The 22,327-nt window shown below is 36.8% G+C and overlaps 3 protein-coding genes and 1 pseudogene across 3 annotated transcripts; 2 read left to right on the top strand and 2 right to left on the bottom strand.

The window, feature by feature from the left end:
* Nucleotides 1-1,221: 1,221 nt before the first annotated feature.
* Nucleotides 1,222-10,056, bottom strand: LOC125221902 (homeobox-DDT domain protein RLT3-like). The gene is made up of 16 exons (XM_048124227.2): nucleotides 9,618-10,056; nucleotides 8,151-8,200; nucleotides 7,760-8,038; nucleotides 7,551-7,607; nucleotides 7,253-7,466; nucleotides 6,986-7,086; nucleotides 6,335-6,421; nucleotides 6,104-6,235; nucleotides 5,095-5,235; nucleotides 4,648-4,770; nucleotides 4,083-4,529; nucleotides 3,343-3,741; nucleotides 2,660-3,259; nucleotides 2,169-2,273; nucleotides 1,843-2,071; nucleotides 1,222-1,608 (listed from the first exon to the last, which is right to left on the bottom strand). Exons 1-15 carry the CDS (start codon nucleotides 9,886-9,888, stop codon nucleotides 1,850-1,852), a joined length of 3,228 nt encoding a protein of 1,075 aa, XP_047980184.1. The 5' UTR covers nucleotides 9,889-10,056; the 3' UTR covers nucleotides 1,222-1,608; nucleotides 1,843-1,849.
* A 1,072-nt stretch (nucleotides 10,057-11,128) lies between these two features.
* Nucleotides 11,129-14,456, top strand: LOC125219092 (c-Myc-binding protein). The gene is made up of 5 exons (XM_048120959.2): nucleotides 11,129-11,295; nucleotides 12,741-12,813; nucleotides 12,916-12,964; nucleotides 13,294-13,417; nucleotides 14,146-14,456. The coding sequence occupies exons 1-5, from the start codon at nucleotides 11,293-11,295 to the stop codon at nucleotides 14,224-14,226; spliced, it is 330 nt and encodes a 109-aa protein (XP_047976916.1). The 5' UTR covers nucleotides 11,129-11,292; the 3' UTR covers nucleotides 14,227-14,456.
* Nucleotides 14,457-15,068: 612 nt separating this feature from the next.
* On the top strand, nucleotides 15,069-19,061 carry LOC125222057 (Pre-mRNA-splicing factor 3). The gene is made up of 6 exons (XM_048124463.2): nucleotides 15,069-15,611; nucleotides 15,978-16,262; nucleotides 16,417-16,851; nucleotides 17,005-17,199; nucleotides 17,276-17,436; nucleotides 17,860-19,061. The coding sequence occupies exons 1-6, from the start codon at nucleotides 15,123-15,125 to the stop codon at nucleotides 18,737-18,739; spliced, it is 2,445 nt and encodes an 814-aa protein (XP_047980420.2). The 5' UTR covers nucleotides 15,069-15,122; the 3' UTR covers nucleotides 18,740-19,061.
* A 2,022-nt stretch (nucleotides 19,062-21,083) lies between these two features.
* Nucleotides 21,084-22,327, bottom strand: LOC125218452 (AT-hook motif nuclear-localized protein 20 pseudogene; annotated as a pseudogene).

A 22,327-nucleotide genomic window follows, 5' to 3' on the forward strand; every position in this document is an offset into this window, starting at 1 on the left:
GTTATCTCCCTTTACATATATAGTAATGCCTCAATTTGTATTGTATTCACATTTGTATATTTTTTTAATTTTTAGTTGTAAATGACATAAATTTTAAAATCAGTTGGTAGATAGATCATACATGAAATAACCATTGCTTTGTATGTAATTTGATTGTCCTGGTAATAAGTTACAAATTATTACTAACATGAATCGCATGTTAGACATATCACTATAATATTTTCAATATCTCCCTGTTATATATATATTATTGATAGATTTTCGTTGCTTGCACTGCGGATCATGTGAATTGTGATACATCTCATTGTCGTTGACTTTAAGCTTTCGATTTATTCTACAATTTAAATAGAATGTGTGTGAAAATGACATTACAAAATACACACTAAAGTTTGTTGTGCATTGAATTGCGAAAGCTAAATTGCCTACAACCATTTCCTCTTCATGTCAAGTGAGAACTCAAGTACCGCCATGGCATGGGTTCGTACAATCCTACAGATAATTCTTTATGCTGGAGATTGGAGAATATATAAATAGTAGTAGTACTTATAGAATAGAATATATTCATGTCGAAAATGAAAAAAATTGGTAATTTCATACGAAACAATATTTATTTCATTTTCGAATTAGACCTTGCTAAGATTTATATATGTGCTTATACCTCTAGTTAAACATTTTGAATAGGATTGACAAATAAAATCAAGTAGTGATTTAATTACGAGTCATCTAAAACGATAATTATACTTAAATTCCAATATCTTATTTCTAGATCTTTAACCGCGCGAAGCACTATTAATTGATGTTGAAATCATATTACTATAATATAAACTATAAAGAAATTAAGTTGAGGGAAGAAATTAAAGACCCATAGACTTTCATGTTTTACATCATACTTTTGACTTGATATTTTTTTCCATGCATGTTGGTTGAAGATAATAAGGACGCAGCGGTGGTATTGTACTATTGTTCCATATATATAAGCAAGATTATCTCATTTGTTTTATTTCTCGTCTTAAAAATATACATAAATTTCATAAAAAAGCATCTATATTGTTTGAAAATTCCAAACACGTTTGGTTGACTTTCAAAATATTTTTCCCACTCTTTTATCAAATCTGTGTGAAACAGATTGATTGGAAAGTTGTGGAAAACGAGACTTGCGTATAAACAAACGCTCCCAGAGCTCCTGCTGACCTTGATACTTACTTATCTTTTCCTACATCCTTCACTTGCAACCAAAGAATATACTCACAGCTTATATACTTCCATTTTACAATAAAAATGTCATATTGTACTAATGGAGATGACTAACAACACAGACCTTTATTTATCTACAAGCAGTAAGGTTCGTCACAGAGTAAACGATCAAAATTTGGGTATAAACTATATAATCCCACCTACTCATTTAGAATAACTGGAATACATGAGATCCAACCTCAGCCCCAAACAAGGCGATCTGTTTCTCTTTAGAATGGAAGAATGCCTGCAGCTGCTTCAACCTGAGCAGACAGGGATCCTTGTGCTATGGCTAAAGGTTTTGATGAAGTTTACAATTCTCCCATTTCTCATGTCACTTTTCCAGGTTGCGGGAAGTTTTGGAGAAACGAGTACCTGATTCCAGAGACAATTTTATTGTAATTTTGCAAGAAAATACAATATAGTCAGTCACATTGTATTACTTGGAATCGTCACATTACACACTTATCCATAGAAGAAACTAACAGTAGTACACAAGGAAACATGTGAGTAAAAATTCAGAGAACTGCACACCGACGATAATGTGAGAAGAAAATGCAACAAGCCATATTCATTGAGATGGATGTCGAAATTCAGAGGACTGCATACCTTTCTCTTAGTTAGCAGTTACTGATTTATCCACAGAATGACCCGTTTCAACATAAGTCCGAGAGGCCACCAATAAATCCAATTTTACCAACCAAAGTGCAATTGCAGAATATGTTTGCGGCAAGGCAGAAAAGTTGGAAATTATTTCATCTGCGGAGTAATAGGAATCTGTAGCACTGGTCTGGTAAAGCCAGTCTTCATTGATGGCATTTACAAAGTCAGCGAGGACCTAAATAATGGGAAAAAAGAAATTTTGAATTCCAAAGAACCTGGCTGGTTATCTCAAAATAAATAAATAAAACAAGGGTAGAATCTACATTAAGTACCTGCAGAAACTCTCTTAAACTGGAGACTCGTCGCAGCCTATTGACCCACAAATTATGAGCATACTTTTTCCAAGACCCCATCAACGCATCTTCTGGAATAGCCGACTGCAATAAGTTGAATACAATCAAAGATAAATTAAATAAGTCATTATGATGTGAGTCCAAAAACTGGAAGTTTCATCTATCAATGGGATGACCAGCCTTTTTAAATTCTTCACCCATCTAAACAAAATCTTTGAGTTTATTATCCATGAGAGAAAAAAAAGTAAATTTAGATATAAAATGTGATCAGTTGTGCAAGCATTCCAACAAGGGAAGTGATGTTAACCAGTCTAATATGCATATGAACATATGCAATATATATGTCATCAGTTGGCACAAACGTCCTTGGAAAACTAGCATGAGGAGAACTTATTTTTCCATTTGTACTAATGCAACTATTATGCAAACACAAGGTATGAACAGAAAACTTTTTATTCATGGCAACCCACCTCAATTGCATAGATTGCAGCTTTAAGTGTCTGCAGTTGGGAAGGTAGAGCTTTCTGCCTTCGGCATTTTTTTACATCAATCTTTGCCTGGCAAGTTGCAGTATGAATAGCATATCTTTCCTCTAAATCAAAATCAAGCTCAAATGTCACATGACAGAATCTACAGTGCTTTTCGTCTCTCCAGTAGAGGTCCTGACATCGATCACATCTTCTGAGTGAGTCAAGATATGCCTTCTGGCCATTTTTAACGCTGTTGAGTTCTGAGTAAAATGACTTCCATATCCAGGCATCAAAAGCTTGTGAATCGTCAGAGTTTTCGACTAGCTTTTCTCCTTTCTTCCCAGCTTCTACAGCTGCAGTGCCAAGGAATTCATTTTGCATTTCTCCCAAGCTCGAGCGGTTGTCTACGTCCGACACTGGTGAGGAGCTATCTTCCCTACATGTATTCAATTCAGACTGGGGCAGTTGAGTATTTCCACTATTAGTTGGTGCACTGGACATTGTTTGGTTCAGAATTGCTACTCGTTTTTCCAGTGAAGCTAGAAGGCGAGCTTCCCGGGCACCCCTTTGATCCAAATTAGACAACAAAGAACACAAAGCCTACAAAAGAGAAGGATAATGAGTTAATACCATAATGATGCTTATGGTGGACTGATGTTATTTAAGGGAAGTCATTTGTAGACCTCTTTAGTGTCGATCATCTCCCAGTGGCCGTCTTCTGAAGACTCAAAGTAAATCCTCCTGTGACCAGGATCAAATTCATCACAAGGGCCCAAGAATATCCAGTATCTATTGTACCTACGATCAGATCCAAGGTAGATAGATTGCATAGGATGTAAAAATTCTTCTGCTTCCATTTTGTCTGCATTGTTTTTCATGTTTGCATGGTTCCCCATGCCAACAATCTTTGACATAAGAACCAAGGAATCAATTGGTTCTGGTGTACTTATGTCAAGTCCACTAGATCTTTGCAAATCACAAGTTCCCAACGGCACGGGCTTCACCATTGATCTCTTTATTTTAGCACCAGAACCAAAGTGAGTGATGTTTGGAGGACATTCTCCACTTGTGGTCAAGGGGTCCTGGAATTATATCCAAATGAAACATCGATAAGTTGAATATATAAAAGATGCAAACGACGACTAGTTTATAACAAGCAGGAGGCCAAATATTATTTGCCCATCTATAACCCCAGGCAAGAATATAAAGGGTACATAAACCGACAAGAATGCCACAAGGCATGTTATAATTATTTTTTTTGAGTAATGCATGTGATTTTTATTATAAGTTTCATAAGCCTGCTCTTCTGAGGGGGACAGCAACTAAAAAAGGCAGACGAAAAAGGAATTCCTCCTATGCCCCTGGTAATTAAGGAAGCTTCATAAAAGATGTACAAGAATAATGACACAATAACAGGGCCTACCTCCATTCTGATGCTGGATCCAGCACGAATTAGATCAACCAATGCTGTTAAGGCGTTGAGCTTCTCTTCGATGCTTAAGTCTGAGTATTCACCTTCCATCAGTCCTAATAGCCACACTTCTCCAGGATGGCTCTCATCAATCTCATCGTATACAGTCAAACTGTGACTGTTTGATTTACTAACATCACTTTTGGAGAGACTGGTATCCCTAGACTCGCATTCAGAATCATTTGCATCATTTCCACCAGTAACTTCAGAAACATCATCTCCGCACCCTAAATCCTCAGAATCAGATCGAAAATCTTCACATTCTTTTTCAACAGTGTGGATCCGCAAACGATATCTAGACTGGGAGATCTTTTCGTACAGCTTTATATTACTGGAGAGAGCTGAGATGATCAAATTCTCCAAGTCTTGGACTGTATCCGTGAGGTTTAAATCAACAATCTACACCGGAAAAAGGAAAGTCACTAAGTTCTACCATTAAATATCTGAAGTTGCAGTACATTCCTTCCTTTTTACCAGTAGGATGCTGCAAAGCATTTTGTATATGATAAGTACTTACACTTGACGATTTTGCCAACTCAGAGACTTCCAAACCATAATTTCCTTGGGTCAACAAAATACTGAATAATTCTCCCTTCAATGTCCCAGGATTTAAGCCATACTTATCCATGACATTGCCTTCCTAGAAAACAAGTAACAAACACAATAATTTGTTGAATTACGTTATGCCCTTACCAACTGGATTGGCCAAGGATCTTGCTAACAAAATACAAGCTGTAAAAAGCTAGGATTCCCTTGCACTAGGAACAGTAGCTCATCTTACTAACTATAGGATTCATTACACATTTTGTACATGGGTTTTAATGTCTCATACTCTGAAACAGAAAAAGAATGGGGACTCCCCTGCTGTTATCTTTTGAGTTTTGATAGAATAAAACTATATGACTGAATGACATAAGAGACCACAAAACAGAAACAAAATCATATTTATTAGAGAATTGAATACCTTTATGCATGCTGCTTTTCTTGTCATATTAAGCTTAGAACCAAAACCAGCTGCAGTCAACACCTGACATAATATTTCTATCCATGTCAGGAGGTTCAGTGACTTTTTCCAGAACTCCAAAACCACACCATGATGTTCAAGCTGCAAACCATCAAGGTTTAGAAGGTTAAAACAGCAATGTGAAATACAAATTCCTTGAGTGAACATAGTTTCGTGATCATGAAAATTTGTAACTAAATGCTAAATGAACTGCAACAAGGCGTATCTTTGAAAGCATATCAATGAAATTTAGAGATCCCTAAACAACTAGCCTGGTGGATCAACAAAACTACCGAAGGCATCACCCAAAGAAGCATGCAAAAGAATGGAAAGGATTTCGGTGTTCTTTCCCTGTAATAAGATGTTTACTATTAGCCGGACCATGAAGGTATTGAATTATTACCAAACAATCCCTCAAGCAAATCAGTTTTCAGTTACCAAATTAAAATTACATTCCTTGAATCTCGATGAGTACAATTTAGAGAAATCAACCAGATCAACACAAGATTAATAGAAGACATTTTCTTATTAGACATGAACAATTAATGTTTTGCAGAGGATAAGATTCTTGGAAACAAGTCCGTCATGCACCTGTAACCTACTGAGTCCTGATAAATGTAACACTGTCATAGACATTTGAGAATTAGGTTTAAATAAATTTTATACAGCTCCCAATTCTAACTTTTCTCTTATTACCTGAACGAGACTTGAACTTCATCGTATAGGAAATTCCAGCAAAAAACAACATCGAAACTATTAAAGAATGAACACTCAATATGCTAACAAAAAGTGATGATCCCTGTAACATTTGTATATATAGAAACTAAAGATCATTGTATATCAACAAAATACTGATAGAGATTAGAGTCATAGTACAGTCTCCGAGCAGTGCTGCTATTATCATCAGAGAGAAGAATGACAAACACAAAATCTAGCACTTTAACTTGACCTTGACTTCAAACATACTCACCGAATGAATCAACTCCAAATACTTGCCATTTTTGCTAGCATGTGAGAAAAATCCTCTACTTATCTCCTTGTCAATATCTGAAAAAAGTAGTCTGAGGAGGGCCACATGCAGAAGACCAATCAACAATGAATCCTGAAGCCACAAAGTGGAGGATGAAACCAAGATACATCCAACAAACTTATTTAGCTACATTATACACAACGAATATGATCTGGCAACAATCTAAGTTACCTTATCATGAAACGATCGGGCAAACTCATCTATGGTAAATGAATGTGTGCCAATTGTTGCAGCATACGTAGAAATAAAATGGAATACCTATAAAAGAAAGAAAATTAGAAAAACTTATCATACAACACATACTACAGTATAATATGTTATGGGGATTTTACAGACTAAAAATAACTGGAAATTTAATTAACAAACCAAGATATACAAATATAGGAAGATAGTGCTAATAATTACAGATACTATCAAAAATATCTGAAACATAAAGCACAATAATCCCCAACCATGTTTACATATGTCAATTCAAACTAGAAAGAGAAGGAAACTTTCAGATGGAAGAAGAAATAGTATCTTTATAGTCCTTGAAAGTAGTTGAGAATAATGATCACCATTGCTTTAAGTTAAGAGTAACAAAATACTAAACCTCATTAAGAAAAGTAGCATTATTTTGAGAAATGATAGGAGTGGCAAGTTGGGGCATGAGTAACAAAGTCCATTGAAACGATGTCATGAGAGGGGATACATGAATCTAGAGTGTATATATTATTTGTTGGTATTACTGAAAAAAAAAGGAGAATTTAATATCCATTCAGTCAGCATCTGGAGCAGCTATATGCATTTTCATATCATCATTTCACAGAGATTTGTTCAAACCTTAAAGAGTTTGTTTACTAATTCTGGTGAGGAAGCCCATGGTTGTATTGACAATGGTAGTTTCATTGTAACAGAGCTTGGAGGGAATTTGGCAAGCAAGTCTGTCAAGATACAGAAAATTATTTAGAGGATTAGCAAGAGCATCCACCAGGTAAGTCCTGTCAATAAGTTCATGTACTAAAACAATTATTCATACAGATCACTCCAACGTATGGGAACGGAATAATTATGAAAGGAGAGTAAAGAAGAAACCACAGTGCAATTGACCTTTGCAAAAGGAACAACCATGAGAACCACTGGTTGTTAAATGAGCTGAACAAGATAACGGATTGGGTCCTACTTGTAATTCTCTAAGCTCCAGTTCCTCGTCATCTAGTAACATTGCAAATTCTGTGTTTTCTAAACATTTCACATTTTCAACAGCAAGTTCACATCTATCCTTATGAGGCTTCTTCCGCTTCTGGATTTTCTGGGGTTCCACCTGCAATAATAAAAGAAACCTCGTACCAAAATATTTAAGAAATCTCTTACCATAATATAATTAAAACAGCTGTTCAAACTTTACCTTTCGACATCTCAATGAAGCCTTCCTTTTAGCCCTTTCTCTGTTTGCCAATTTTTTCTACACAAGAACCGCAGAATTATATTTCAATTTTCAAAGAAGCGAAATTGTCAAATTTGATAGAGAAATAAGTGGGCTGTCTTCAGCTAGATTTACTGGTAAGAAAAGATATACTTAGCCAAATAACTGAAACAGAGGAGTGAAGAGCAAACCAGAATAGACTCATGCGGCTGTGCTCGTTTCTTCTTCTTATGAATGACATTCCTACTGCTACAAGAACCATGTTCAAAATCTCTTGAACTCATCAAACCTTTCCCAATGCCATATTTATGTCTTCGAACACTGTCTTTGGTCATTAAACCTTTCCCCATGCCATATTTCTTTACTTGACCACCATGCGCAGTCATTGGGCCTTTCCCCATGCCATGACTCTGAGCATGTGGACTTCCCTCGCAGCAAGTATCATAGTCTGACATGGTATGCAGGGAAACCTGACACGAAAACGAAATCAAGGACATAGAGTGTTCAGATACTTGATGCAATATCCTTTTAGCCAAATCAAGGAGAAAATAAACATAAACGGATAATGTATGAATTCAGTACCTTTCTTCTTTTATAATGTCGATTCTCTTCTAAATGAGACCTTCTGGGACCTGACCATCGTAGTGCAATTATCAAGAGAAATATCTTAAACTACATTTGCAGTGTGCTAAGTAACAAAAAAGAGAGATAAATACTGCCAATCACATATTGACTGTCACGGTTTTACATTTTCACATTCCTGAAATTCACCTTACTAAAATATTAATTTGCGATTTTATTATTTTTGTAGGGCATGAGATAAGGAGAAGGGGAATAGGAGGTGGGGAAGGAGGACCACTCTAGTGATTCCCCATGAATTTGTTGTGCCAATTTGTTTTCCTTATAATTAGTTGCAAAGATATTGGAACAATTTTAGGATACCACCATGGAGATGCAAAAGATATAGGAAACCAAACTGGTGAGCATTCAGCAGTTAACTTAGGAGCACGCCCTCTAAGGAATTCAAAATGTTACACCAACTTATTACTTCGTCAGTATACAAACTCAATAATTCCATCTTGTGATACTGATACCATTAATCCAGCACAACTATCTATGATGCCATTTGGCCCTAACATTAATTCACAATTCTGAAAGCGTTGACAGCTATTGCTGGAAAATTGGAGTGCTTAGCTTACTAAGAAAAATTTGAAGAGATATTGTCGGAGGGCAACTAAAGTCTTAAGTAATTCAACCAAGTGACCTGAAAACTAGTGTTGATAGCTATTGCTGAAATTGGAGTACTGAGCTTACTAGGAAAAATTTGAAGAGATAATGTCGGAAGCAAATAGAGCTTTGAAATCTAAGGGACTTCTTGGTATGATGGAATGGAATGTGATTCCTACTTCCATTCTATTCATTTGCTTGGTGTGATGGAATGAATGAGTGAATGGATGAAAATGCCAAGGAAATTGACATTTCATTCCTATCTTCATTCCATTCCAACCTCCATTCCATTCCACCCTCATTCCATTCCAACCTCCATTCCATTCCACCCTCATTCCATTCCATCATACCAAGCGTGCCCTAAGTAATTTAACCAAGTGACCTAAAAACTAGAATAGCATTATTGGTTCAATAATAATCAGCAGAGCATTCAATTGTTTTACTTTTACATGAGTGATCTATCCATCTGGGGGTTGCAGTATCCCTTTTTTGCATCTCCTCATCCAGAAACAACAAACAATAAAAGCAAGCAAAAGAGTGTAGTATTTAAGTTTGGAAGCACAGTCAAACAGTTTAATCCCTATTCAGAAGCGAAGACTCCTAACCAGGATTCTTCCTTTGAGGTGTACTTCCTGCATCGTGGGTTAACTCCTCAACATGCACCACGATTTTCAAACAATTCGTTTCAATTACAAATAACAGCCACGTGAGACGCTAATAATCAGAAACCGTCGATCAACGGAAATGAAAGTATCATCCAACTAAATAGTTTAAACTCAGTCATTACGCACAAAAACACTAAAACAGCCTTCCAATTTTTACCTCCTGGGAAAGCGTTGGACGGGAGAGGATCAAATTCATCGCCCAGCGGCGGACCGTCCTTCCTGAAAATTTTGGCGAATATAACCTCTGGAGTGTACAAAATCTCCTGAAGCCGGTGCCTGTAATCATCCTCATTCATAAATATCTGCTGATTCGGCTTGCTCTTCCTCTTCTGATTAGCAGCTCTGCTTCGTGTATTATAAATTCCTTCGCCATTTCGGAATTCCTGGTTGCACCTCTGCTGATTTTTCCTTCCCTTTTTGTTTGCCATAATTCGTTCTGTTTCAAGCTTTATTGAGCTGAATTGGCCATTACTAGGGCGGTGGCGAATGAGGAGTAGCTGAGCCTATCTCTCTCTGTGTTAGTGTTTCTCTCTTTCACAGCAGAGAAATGGAAGGCAGGGTTTTAACTGGTAGGGTTTTGGGTTTTTTGTTTCGGGATATTTCTCCGTTTATTATCTTTTTACTCTTTTTTATTACTAATATTCATTTTATAATTTCTACTCGTATCACCTATGCTACAAAATAGAAATATCTTGTACTCGGGTTTAGTGGATAGCCCTAATGCTTTCCTCAACTTCTAATCGGGTCGGATCGTTCCTTCTAGACAATTTCAGTTTTTTTGGTTGTATATCCATTGGCATTTCAGATAGATGATAGTAGAAATCTGTGGTCATAACTCCATTCTTAGACATTGTAAAATTCATGAACCTCAATAAGACGAAATAAAATGATGCAAAAACTAAAAAATACTAACACAATGAAAAGTACACACTCCTATATACTTATAAAGTAGATACCGATAAAAATTGAATAAAAAATATAATCCATCAACCTCATTTGATAGGATAATAATCCTTTAGTGTTCACAAATGAAAGACGCATTTATGTTTGCTAATAAAAATAGTTTAGTTTTTACATTATTAGCAACATCTGATACGAGCATTATTTAGTTAGTTAAATTAAGGATTTGTGTATCTTTTCCATATCTTTCTTTTATTATTCATTAAGTTAGTTATTAGCCTTATAAGTAGGCGTTATTGTAATCATTTGAGAAATCAATCAAGAATATCAATATTATTTTATCGTTTATTCTCTTTTCTAAAATGAGAAAACCATGTTGCTCGACGGGTAAGCCGAACACTCTCTCGTGATAAACATTTATCGATCGCTGATCTACGAACGCCGGTTAGCCCGATAGAAGGTTTATTACTCAATAATTTATTATACTCACATTTTACTATAAAATAAAATACAGGATTTCTATAAAAAATAAAACCATTATTTTACTAACTTATAGCTTGTTTTTTAAGGCGATATGTGTTTAAAATCAAATGTCACGTCATTTAGTGTATAACAAATGGGATAATTGTAAAATTACAAGTTTAGTTATTTAATTTTTTGAAAAATATTATAAAAAATAATACACTTGAGATGGACATCTCAATCTTTTTAACGTAAGAAAAAATAAATAAATAAATAAAAGTAATGTGAAAAATACGGAAACTGTTATTCTCACAATTCATCATTTATGCAATCGTGGAAACCGTGATCTCGCTCTCTACCGAATGCGTGATCTCTCTTTATCTCTCACCCACACAACTGTGAATTATTGTAATAGGGCAAATCCAAACTACAGTGCGACGAGTCTGAAGTGGCTAAAGCTCTGAAACGACATGGTAAATTCACAATGCCCCTTGAATTTCATTCGCATCGCTTTCTGGAACAATTGAAAATGTCGCTGACCTATTATATTACAATTGCTGATCTGGTTTATTCAGAACTTGTCATTTCTAGTTGTTATATCACTCTCAATTGAACTCGTTTGGTATTATACTGTAAATCGCGCGATGCCAAAGTATTTACAGTGACTGCGTGTGTCTAGATTCATCGTCGGTTGTAATTTAAGATCTGAGCTGAATACCTACGTGGATTGTTTTTTCTATGGACTTTTTGATGTATGGTGATTGAATGAAAATTTTAAAATCATGATTTGCTATTTTTACAGTCGTATTTATGCTGGCATGATTTTGTAATCGGATTATCGGAATGATTTTATACATACATATGTCACATGGAATTGGCGAAATATATACATACTTTCTATACTTTATAGGTTGCCGAAGCAATGGCGTTATTGTTTTCCAGTAAATTTTACTTGGTTCACATGAGTACTTGTTTTTACTCTGTACTTGATCCATAACTTAGAACCTGCATTTTGGATATCAGTTAGAAAAGGGTTTTCATTTGTAAAGTTTATATTATAGGAATGATAAATGTCTAAGAGGGGACAAAAAAGTGTATATTACGTGTTTCAGATACTATACTTGAATTTCACTTCTATGGAATTTCATTGTGCTACTCTGTTACAATCGAACTCTATAAGCCCATGCCGGTATGAACTGGAGTCAATCACATGAAAGAAGGAAGAAACATGCTTCAACACCCAAAATCCATCCATCATATTTGTCTGGTAGTCACACACTTGTAAAGAGTATAGATGATAAAACATCTTAGAAAAGTCCTATTCGGGTAGTGAATTAGTAGTATCCACACTGTGGAACATTTCATGCACTCTCTCTCTTCTGACATACCTAATTCTTTAATTATGGCATCATATGACATCTTCAAATCTGCAGATTCTCCTTATTTCCAAGTTTTCAACTCACACCTGCCACTGGAGTTTCCTCATTTCTTTGATTGCTTGCCATTTTCTTTTATTATTGCTTCTAATAGTCCATCAAGTCTGTTGAATGTTTTATGTCTTTTTATTATGAAGGGACAAATAGCAGTAATTGAAATGCTTTAAATAAAACAATTTAGCATTTCATGTGCACATGGACAGGTGCTATTAAGCATGCAATTTGTGGGTGCTGATGGACTCTATAGTTAAGATTTTCCCAATTCATTGCAAGTAAATGAAAGTTAATTGTTTCACTAAAAATGCAGAAGAGGACCTATGATCTTGTTTTCCATTTAAAAGTAAGTGTAATAGTTCATTATGTGCCTGTTGCTGACAGTCTTGCACAGACACAGTTGTTTGTGCCATGATGTGATACAGTCAGATCTCTCATCTCTCTACTCAATTATTAATTAAGTTGATTAAGCTAGTTTTCTGTAACAGGAAAAGGAAGCGAAAAAGGAAGCTTTTAGAAAGTACCTTGAATCCAGTGGAGTTCTTGATGCTCTAACAAAAGGTCGCATCCTATTTAGCATTTCATTGTTTACTCATCTGTTACAAATTTCTATTTCTAGTTTTCTACATGTCTTGTTTTGCTAACCTTTTCTTTTGATTGCAGTTCTTGTTGCACTTTATGAGCAAAATGACAAACCTTCCTCAGCTACTGAGTAAGTTCATCATAAATGCCATCCATTAATATTCTGTGGAAAACTATGTGGTTGCTTGTGATTATGAATGCATAATTTTAGTATATTCTTTGTGGAAAACTATGTAGATAACTACGATATGCTTGTAATTTCTGGAAAGCATGGCATTATCAAATCAGTTACTGTTGGTGGATGCCGAGTAAGATGAAAATTTTCTGACTCCACCATAAAATAGGAATGTTGACTCCATCATCTATTTGACTTTTCAGCTATCAACATCTCATTGCTCTAGTTATAGTTTTCTTGACAAAGAAATAGCTGTGAAATGAACTTACATTGTGGTTTAACAGATTCATCCAGCAAAAACTAGGAGGTCCAACCCTTGCAGAATATGAAAAGCTACAAACTGAATTCTCTGATCTACAAACACGATATAATGAGCTTTTGGCTGCACATCAAGAGAAGTCCCGAGAGGTATCCTGATTTGATCTGTTTTTCTCGTGCCACACTTACTCTGCTTATCTTTATGAACCTAAATTTGTTATTGTTCTTTTTAATTAAAAATGTTTTCTGTTTTGCTACTCTCTTCCTTTTCTATCGAATATGTAGTTGAAGTGGCAAAGTAGGAGAAGAGAAATAATTAAGTTACAAATGACAATAGAAGAAGAAAAAGCTGAAAGACTAGTAGTATAAAATTAAGCTGGTGCGGCAAGAGTGGAAAGAGCTTGGGGACCTAGGGCTAAGGATGAAATTTGCCAAATGGATTTAAATTCGGTATCCTTGGATCATGTAAACTACAAGTGCAAATTTGTGTTGCTAGTTATGTCCTCTAGAACATTTATTTAATTTTCTGTACATAAAGCAAAAATCTTCTACAAAATGAGCAATGCCAAAACCTTTTCAGGTTTAGGGATATATTAGAGTAACTGTTATCTGTACACTAGTTTCTATGATTTTTTAGAGAGGATACATAAGATAGAATCCAAATTACTTTCTCATTTTCTTCCTTATCCTTTGCACATTTTGTTTATTTGGTTGTAGTGCCTGGATTATTGCTGTACATGTGTGTGTGTGTGTGTGTGTGTGTGTGTTTGTGTGTGTGTGTGAGAGAGAGAGAGAGAGAGATTTTCTTAGCATTCTGATTCTAGCAAATAAAGAGGGATTCTTGTCTGCAACGACTAATTATTCACATATTCTTGCAGTGTGAGGAACTCAAAAACACCCACAACCAAGCATCAATGAACGAGAGCGCGGAGGATGCCCAAAGTGCTAAACCAAATTAATTCATGCTACCATAGAAAACCTAGCAGCTATTTTTTATGTGTTTGCTGTGTTGTGATGAAAATGTCTCCCAACTCATGGCCTTTTTAACATGATAGTCTATATATGTTGATCAAATTTCCATGTGAGCTAGAGTTTGAATGAGAATTTTAGCAGTGCTGTATGTATTCCATAATCTAACATCATAGGACCCCTCCATTGCAATAACATGTGCCATGTTGGTATCAGTTTACATCTTTGTTTGCTCTTTTTACCTTTTATATCTGTTTTGCTCTTAAAAGCCACGGCTTAAGGATCTCATTGTGCATATCCTATTGATTTACTACTAATTGAGAGTGTCTGCATTGTACAATGCATTCCATCCATCAATTGATTATTAAAGTTTGATAATAATTTACGAAATTTCAAAGTATATACGCACTTAATACTAGTATAAATTTTGGGAAAAACTAAATTTAATGATAGGTATTAAAACATATAGATTTCTTTTAGATAGAATATTTTTCTTGGTCCGCAAACTTTGTAAAGGTATTAATTTTGATACGTAACATTTACAAATATATTTTAAGGTCTATTAATTTCGATGCAATGTCACTTTGAGCTACTGTTTAAAACTGTTTTGGATGAAAAATACCCTCAATTTCATAAAGGGCATTTCAATCCAGATCTCTTTTCTTTATTAAAATATTTAATTTTTAACAATTTTCATATAAACGTGGCTTAATGAAGACTTCTAAATAAGGCTGAGCCGGTGTTATATAGAAATCAAACTCGGTTCAGTTTGGAAAGACCCGGTCCAACCGGCCTCCTTCGTGGAGTATAAAATAAAATCCTCATCCATTCACGCACTTTCTCTCTCCTAACATCAATCGCTCTTCTCTAGTACACAACCCTAGCCATGGAGAAGGAAACCTCGAGCCGTAAACGGCGAGAATCCGATTCACATCGAGATAGAGAATCATCCAAAGACCACCGCCATCACCGTTCCAAGCACGACGACGCCCGCCACAGATCCGATGACCACCATCGCCGCAGGTCCGATTCCCGAGCTGAGAGAGAGGGAAGCAGGGATCGGGATGCGCGCAGAGAGCGCGAGAGGTCCCATTCGCTTGAGCGGAAGAGGAGGAAGGATAGGGGTGAGAGCGAGGAGAGGGATCGAGATGTCCGCCGCGACCGCGAGCGATCTCATTCGGTGGAGAGGAAGAAAAGGAAGGAGAGGAGCGATAGTGAGGAGAGGAGTGAGAAGAGAACTAGGGTTTATGACGACAATGGAAGGGATAGGCGTAGGTTTGAGGATGTTAGGGCGGAGGAGGGTGAGAAAGATGCCGAGGGTTTGGGATTTGGAGGTGACACTGTGAATAAAGGGGTAAAGCACGAGCCTCGCAATGTAAGTTACCTATTCAAGTTTTATCTGAGTTGATTTGAGTTCTCGCGTCTTTGTATAGCTGGACATGATCATATGACGCAACATTTATTTTGGCAATTTGGTGAATAATTATATCGTTGAAAAACTTGTATCTATTTTGCGAGCTAGTACATATTTGTGATGGTTGTGAGTTTTACTCGACTCTCTGTGGCATCTTAGTTTTTAATTACTTTGGCATTGTAGTCCAAGAGTAATCTGGCTGCTCATAGATTGTAACTGCACTGAATCCTGCTGCTGTTTTCTCTGTAACTGTGCATATAATTATTGTATTAAGATAAACTTTTAATAGGATTCTTACATAAAAATATGACTATGTTCTTCTTGCAGGGGGTTGCAACTGGACCCATTGTTGCTCCAGCTAGCACTTACCCTGAGACTATTGAGGCTCGTATTGATTCTCCTGCTACTAAGGTATCTTCAATTTCAAAGACAAATGAAAATAAGGGAGTTAATATTAACAGATCTCATGAGGTTCCTGGGAAATCCAGTACAGATGGGACAACTACAGATGCCAGCGCAAGTGGGGGCTTGTCCCGTGATATTTTAGCTAAAGCTAAGCTAGCTCTTCTAAAGCAAAAAGAGCTTGCAGAGAGGATGAAGAAGATTTCTTCAGTAAGTCATTGTATTTTTTAATTCCTATACTTAATATTTAAAAAAATGTAATGTTTGCTACCATCTGTACTGAGTAGTAGAGATGATGAAAATGCATTATTTTATATTTTTGTTTGGATCTAATTTCTGAAACCCACACTTTCAACTTGTGCAGCTGAATAGAGATGTGGGCTCAACAGGAGAGGGTAATCAAAGAGTGGTTGATAAAGGGGGAGCAAAAACTTCTTCCTCAGTCATACTGCCATGTCCAGCTAGCGCCCCTGCCAGTGCTCCTACTGAAGGTGTGCCAAGCACGCCTAACCCTACTGCTTTGGTACAGGCAGGTGTGTCTCAGATTAGTGGACTAACAGCACAGAACGTTGAAGCTGTAAAACGTGCACATGAATTGGCTGCCAAAATGGGATTCTGGCAGGACCCTGAGTTCGCTACCGTCTTCAATGCGTTTCCAGGGCAGATGCCACCAGATGTTACCATCCAACAAAAACCTTCAAAAGTTCCTGTTCTTCGTTTGGATGCATTGGGCCGTGAAATTGATGAGGAAGGGAAAGTCGTTGATATTCCGAAAGCCCAAAGCCTCAGTACTCTCAAGGTATCACATCTATCAATACTGTATCAATCCAGGATTCTCTTTCAATATTGTAAAAAATAACAGTATATGTAACTTTCATTGGTAAAGTGCCATTGTATCCATTCCATTTTGGTGTTTTGCTTATTTTTTCTTTTTCTTTTTCTTTGGTTTCAGGTGAATATCAACAAGCAAAAGAAAGATGCCTTCCGAATTCTCAAACCTGAACTGGATGTGGATCCTGAAACAAATCCACATTTTGATCCTAGGGTGGGGATTAACAAAAATAAGCTTTTAAGGACTAAGAGACCGACTATGCTGTTTGTCGAGGAAGGCAAGTGGTCAAAAGATGCAGAAAGTATTAAACTGAGGGTATTGTCTCCTTTCATTTATACCATATTTTATTTGCTTGTATTATTCTGCTGATCATATTAATTTTCTTTCTCAGTCCCAATTTGGAGAAGCAAAAGCCAAGGAGCTTAAAGCAAAGCAAGCACAGCTGGCAAAGGCAAAAGCAGAGCCAGACATAAATCCGAATCTGATAGAGGTAGGAGAGAGGGTGATTACCAAAGAAAAAACCAAGGAATCAATTCCTGATGTCGAGTGGTGGTAAGTCAACTGTTCTTCTCAACTGAAAATCTATAAATATTCTAGTACTTGAAATTTTATTTAGTGTGCGTATGATAGCTGAAGTGAAATTACCTTGATACATAGCAATTATGATGTCATAAACGATAAAGGTGAACTTTTACTACACAGTTCTGTGTACATATAATAATCATTAATTTAGTGTTACCACAGACTGTAGTACAGTTTTGTGTAACCACACACCTATACCTAAGATAACAAGAATCGTTATGTGGTACTGCAGGGATAGTTATTTAATCTTTCAGTTCATGAGAGAGATTATTTGAAAATTAATTCTTTTATTACTTAGCCTTCATAGTAGAGGATGTACATTATCACTATTTCTATTTTTGAGGAAATAACTGTTTCCCAAGCAGTACATAACTATATTTCCTTGTCTTTTAGGGATGTGCCTTTTCTACGTTCTGGTAGCTATGGTGATATAATTGACGGTGGCATAGACGCAGAAAATATCAAGATGGACAAAATCAACATATATGTTGAACATCCTCGACCAATCGAACCCCCAGCCGAACCAGCTCCCCCTCCACCTCAACCATTAAAGCTAACCAAGAAGGAGCAGAAGAAACTTCGCACACAGCGTCGGTTGGCTCGGGAAAAAGATAGGCAAGAGATGATTAGACTAGGTGTATTGGAGCCACCAAAACCTAAAGTGAAAATGAGCAACCTCATGAAAGTTCTTGGATCAGAAGCAACACAGGATCCCACAAAGCTTGAAATGGAAATAAGAAGCGCTGCAGCTGAGCGTGAGCAGGCTCACATTGACAGGAACATTGCCCGTAAGCTCACGCCAGCAGAGCGCCGTGAAAAGAAAGAGAGAAAGCTATTTGATGATCCCAGCACAGTTGATACAATTGTTTCGGTTTACAAGATCAATGACCTTTCTCATCCCCAGGCCCGTTTTAAGGTTGATGTTAATGCCCAGGAAAACAGGCTGAGTGGATGTGCGATCATTTCAGAAGGTATAAGTGTTGTTGTCGTTGAGGGTGGTTCCAAAGCAATCAAGAGATATGGGAAGCTCATGCTTAAGAGGATTGATTGGACTGCTACTGTTGAGAAAGAAGACGAGGAAGAAAATGATGATGAAAAACCATTCAACAAATGTCAGCTTGTTTGGCAGGGGAGCGTAGCTAAACCAAATTTCAACCGATTTTTCGTCCAAGAATGCAGAAGTGAAGCAGCTGCACGCAAATTCTTTTCTGATCACGGAGTTGCTCATTATTGGGATCTTGCAATCAACTTCACCTCCGATGATCTTATGTAAGCTTGATGCTTTTGAGCGGGAAATTGGTCTCATCTGCCTCGTGATTATGTTACAATTGACCAACTGTACTCCTTTTTGCTCATGAGAGACTCAAATGCCTGGGAATTTTGTATCGATAAGTAAGGCAATGTTTGTTCTAGTTGAGCTTGCTGCTGCTCATCAGTTTGCCGTACTATACTTGTATGGTTGGTTAAATTTCATGTTCCCAGAATCCCAGTAATCATGCTTTCGACTATGTAATGTTGGTGTTACTAAAATTCAGAAAAAAAATCTGGTTCAATATTGCTGAGTCGCTTGATAATAATAGTTGGGATTTCATATATTTTCTTGTGTTGAAGTTTCCAGCTAAGCTGTTTTCGTGGTATGCCTATCGATGAGTGAAGTATGCCTTTGGATTACTTCAAACGTTCGCTATCAAAATAGCATCATAGATAATAATAATAATGTTCGTTATCCAAATAACATCTTGTAACATTATTATCTTGTATCGGTTTAAGATAAATTATTATAGGTTTAAACGAATAAACAACCTGATTTTGACAATTTACATTCTCGCTTAAATTTAAGCAATTAACACCCTTATTACACTATACTGACTTGAAAATTGAAATTGTCTATTGTGCTTTATTTTTTATTTTTAATATTTTCAAACGATAACATGGAGTGCGTATGTTTTTTAGGGATGGAGTATGAGTATATTCATTATCATAGTTAATATTCTGATTGATTATGCTAATTAATACAACTAGATGTCAGTAGCAAAAAAACGGACTTAAGCAAACAGTATGTATACAAAGAGTAAATTTTTATTCGTATGGAAAACTGCTCATAATGCTTGAGTATTTTTATTCCCCCAAAGTAAAGTCCTTAAAAACCAACTGTGTTTTATTCATAATGCTTTATTGTTTTTAAAGAGAAAATTGTTATTTAAATTACAATTTTTGGTTCACCTAGGATAAATCTCATAACTTTCAAAAGTAGCGAATAAAATTCTTACTTCTTTTTACCTTTCGTAATTGTCACATATAATTAAAATTTTAATGAAAATTTTAACTCAAATAATTATTTTTGGTTGACTTTTGGACAAATTTTACATTGTTCTACATTATGATAGTTGATTTTTAGATAATTATTACATATGCATTTAATATAAAACGATAGAAGGTACAAAAAATCACAAAAAAAATCTTCATATAGGTGGGCTTTCACCCACTCAAATGAAATGTGTTTCAAGCATGTCTTCAATGCTCGAATTATTTTGAGAAATATTTATCTGTGCACAATGCCTAGTTAGTGAGAATTGAATTCGAATCTCAGTAGGAGAGAGTCCCTGCTCGAACTAGTGAGAGTGATTTTTGTTGATTTTATGTACACGTACTCTTAAAAATTTGAAAAATACTAACTAATTTTGTCTTTCATTAGCCGTTCGGTAATGATTTCTTTCCTTTTTTTTTTTTAATTTTTTTTTTATCATTTTTTAACAACTCCAACCCCTCCTACCCATCCTATGAATACCATTTTTCCAACACTTTATTGTCGCAGCATTTCATCATTTTAATCTCTATTTTCTCTGTTAATATCTCGATTTCTTTTACATCATCATTTACGCAATATTCCACCACGTTCAACAAAGTTGTCAATGCCCTCCTGATCACTGCCTCATCATGGTGCATACGTCCCTGACATCTCTACTTATAGGCGTTGAACATCATTAAACGTTCCGATGAATACGAGCACAATACACTCTGAAGGAAATAAAATGAATTTCTTAAGCGTACACAAACACAATAAAAAAGTCACACTTTTTAGGAGAGACTTACTGACTCCGTGACTCGTACAACACATCACGACCATAAGGCAAGCCCGTATACACATTTAAAATGATTTGATCTCATTTTGACATTAGTACGAACCATAGTAGAGAATCATCGAAAAATTCCAGAAATAAGATTTTAATTATTTACTTTTAAAATTTTATACTAGTATTATGTAAATTTTTTTTATCTTTTTTTAGAATTTTCATTATGTAAGATTTTAACAATGTAATTCTTTATTAAATGAATTTCTTATTTTTAACTAAATACGATAAATAAATGAATAGAAAAGAGATAGATCCTTTAATAGAAGAAGGAAAGTGATAAATAAAAGATATGGTTGTAGTAAATGTTAAAGAGATAAGTAGATGCAATACAAGTGACGCGACGCCAGCAAAATAATGATAAGGACGATAAGTTATGGGTGTGACTTCATACGAAACAAAATCTTAAAAGAATCCAAATTAAGAAACTAGATAAAAACTATAGACCAGATACTTACATATGGAATGATTTCTTGACACAAATCATGATTACTAAAGCGGAAACTTGAAGAAAATAAATAATGGCATGCCAAGAAGTTGTTCTCAACAACGAACAAGAGGCCAATTAAGCGTTTCTTGATGGCAAATTATTCACATACAAACCTCAATTTAACTAAATTGCTATGATACATTCCCCTCCAATTTATCAAATCAAAACACATGACATGGATTGCAAATTACATTATGAACTAATCAAAGTCACACACACACACACTTAATAACAACAATGAATTACCTAGTATGGACTGCGGCCATGACTCCAATTAGCATAGTTTTCATTGCTCATTTGTCCACCATTATGAAGCAAGCCCGGCGCCATATTATTATACCCACCTACTTCACCTTGCATCCCACCTTGCTCCACCGCAGCTTCCTCCTCCCCCTCCTCGTCCTCCCCGAGCGGCAGCCTCTCGTACACCGCATTCGAGAAGGTGGAGGCGATCACCATGACCGGCCCCGCGGCCACCAAGGCCCCGAGCACGCTGCCCCCCAGCACCTGCCCCTGCCCGCCAGCCAGGTACACGGTCAGCCCCGTGGACCCTGGCGGCGAGGGCCCCGGCAGGAACGATCCGGTGAGGGACAGTATCTCGAAGCGGCCGGGCAGCGCGACGGAGGGCTGCCTGAGGGTGACGTCGGCCACTGCTCCATTGGCGCTGAGCACGCAGACGCCCCGCTGCCTGCGCCGCGCGAACTGCGCGATGGAGTCGGCCACGTCGGAGCCGCTGGCCACCTCGAGCACGTGGCTCCGCAGCGCGTTGGGGCTGTCGCGCGTGACGAAGATCGGCGGCTTCGGCTTGTTCTTCGACCCCGCCGGCCTCCCCCTGGCCCGCCGCGCCGGCGCCTCCACCGCCCCCTCCTTGGCCTCCTCGCTCTCGCTCAGATCCGGTTTCCTGATCGAGTCCAGCCCCGCAGCCTCAGGTAGACCGCCGCCGCTCTCCGCCCACCACCGGTTCGTCATCCAACAAATTAACAACCCTAGCTAGGTAGCTAAATGGATGGGAAAGAGATAAGGTAATAAACAAAAAAGAAAGGGAGAAAAAGGGGTTAAGGTGAGGTTGAAGACTCCAACCCCGGCCCAAGGATTGAATAAACAAATTAGACCAATAATGGGGGTTTGTTAATTTGGTGAGAATGCGTCAAAGTATTCGTTTAGGTGTCTTTTTCTCATTTTTTGTTGAGAAATGGGAAGGTGGGAAAATTAGGGTTTATCTTTTCGTCTCACACAACAC

This window comes from Salvia hispanica, chromosome 1 (genome assembly GCF_029641045.1).
Source record: "Salvia hispanica isolate PSC_SH4W2 chromosome 1, Shi_PSC_v1, whole genome shotgun sequence".
In the NCBI taxonomy this organism is placed as follows: Eukaryota; Viridiplantae; Streptophyta; class Magnoliopsida; order Lamiales; family Lamiaceae; genus Salvia; species Salvia hispanica.

Bases quoted from the DNA above. Each gene is read 5' to 3' on its own strand.
- LOC125219092 (XM_048120959.2), top strand. The intron at 12,965-13,293 runs GTAAGTTCATCA...GTGGTTTAACAG, and splicing joins AAACCTTCCTCAGCTACTGA to ATTCATCCAGCAAAAACTAG. The intron at 13,418-14,145 runs GTATCCTGATTT...ATATTCTTGCAG, and splicing joins ATCAAGAGAAGTCCCGAGAG to TGTGAGGAACTCAAAAACAC.
- LOC125222057 (XM_048124463.2), top strand. From the start codon at position 15,123: ATGGAGAAGGAAACCTCGAGCCGTAAACGGCGAGAATCCGATTCACAT. The intron at 16,263-16,416 runs GTAAGTCATTGT...CAACTTGTGCAG, and splicing joins GGATGAAGAAGATTTCTTCA to CTGAATAGAGATGTGGGCTC. The intron at 17,437-17,859 runs GTAAGTCAACTG...CTTGTCTTTTAG, and splicing joins ATTCCTGATGTCGAGTGGTG to GGATGTGCCTTTTCTACGTT.
- LOC125221902 (XM_048124227.2), bottom strand. From the start codon at position 9,888: ATGGCAAACAAAAAGGGAAGGAAAAATCAGCAGAGGTGCAACCAGGAA. The intron at 5,236-6,103 runs GTGAGTATGTTT...GATGGTTTGCAG, and splicing joins ATTTGGAGTTGATTCATTCG to CTTGAACATCATGGTGTGGT. The intron at 2,072-2,168 runs GTACTTAATGTA...CCCATTATTTAG, and splicing joins GTTTAAGAGAGTTTCTGCAG to GTCCTCGCTGACTTTGTAAA.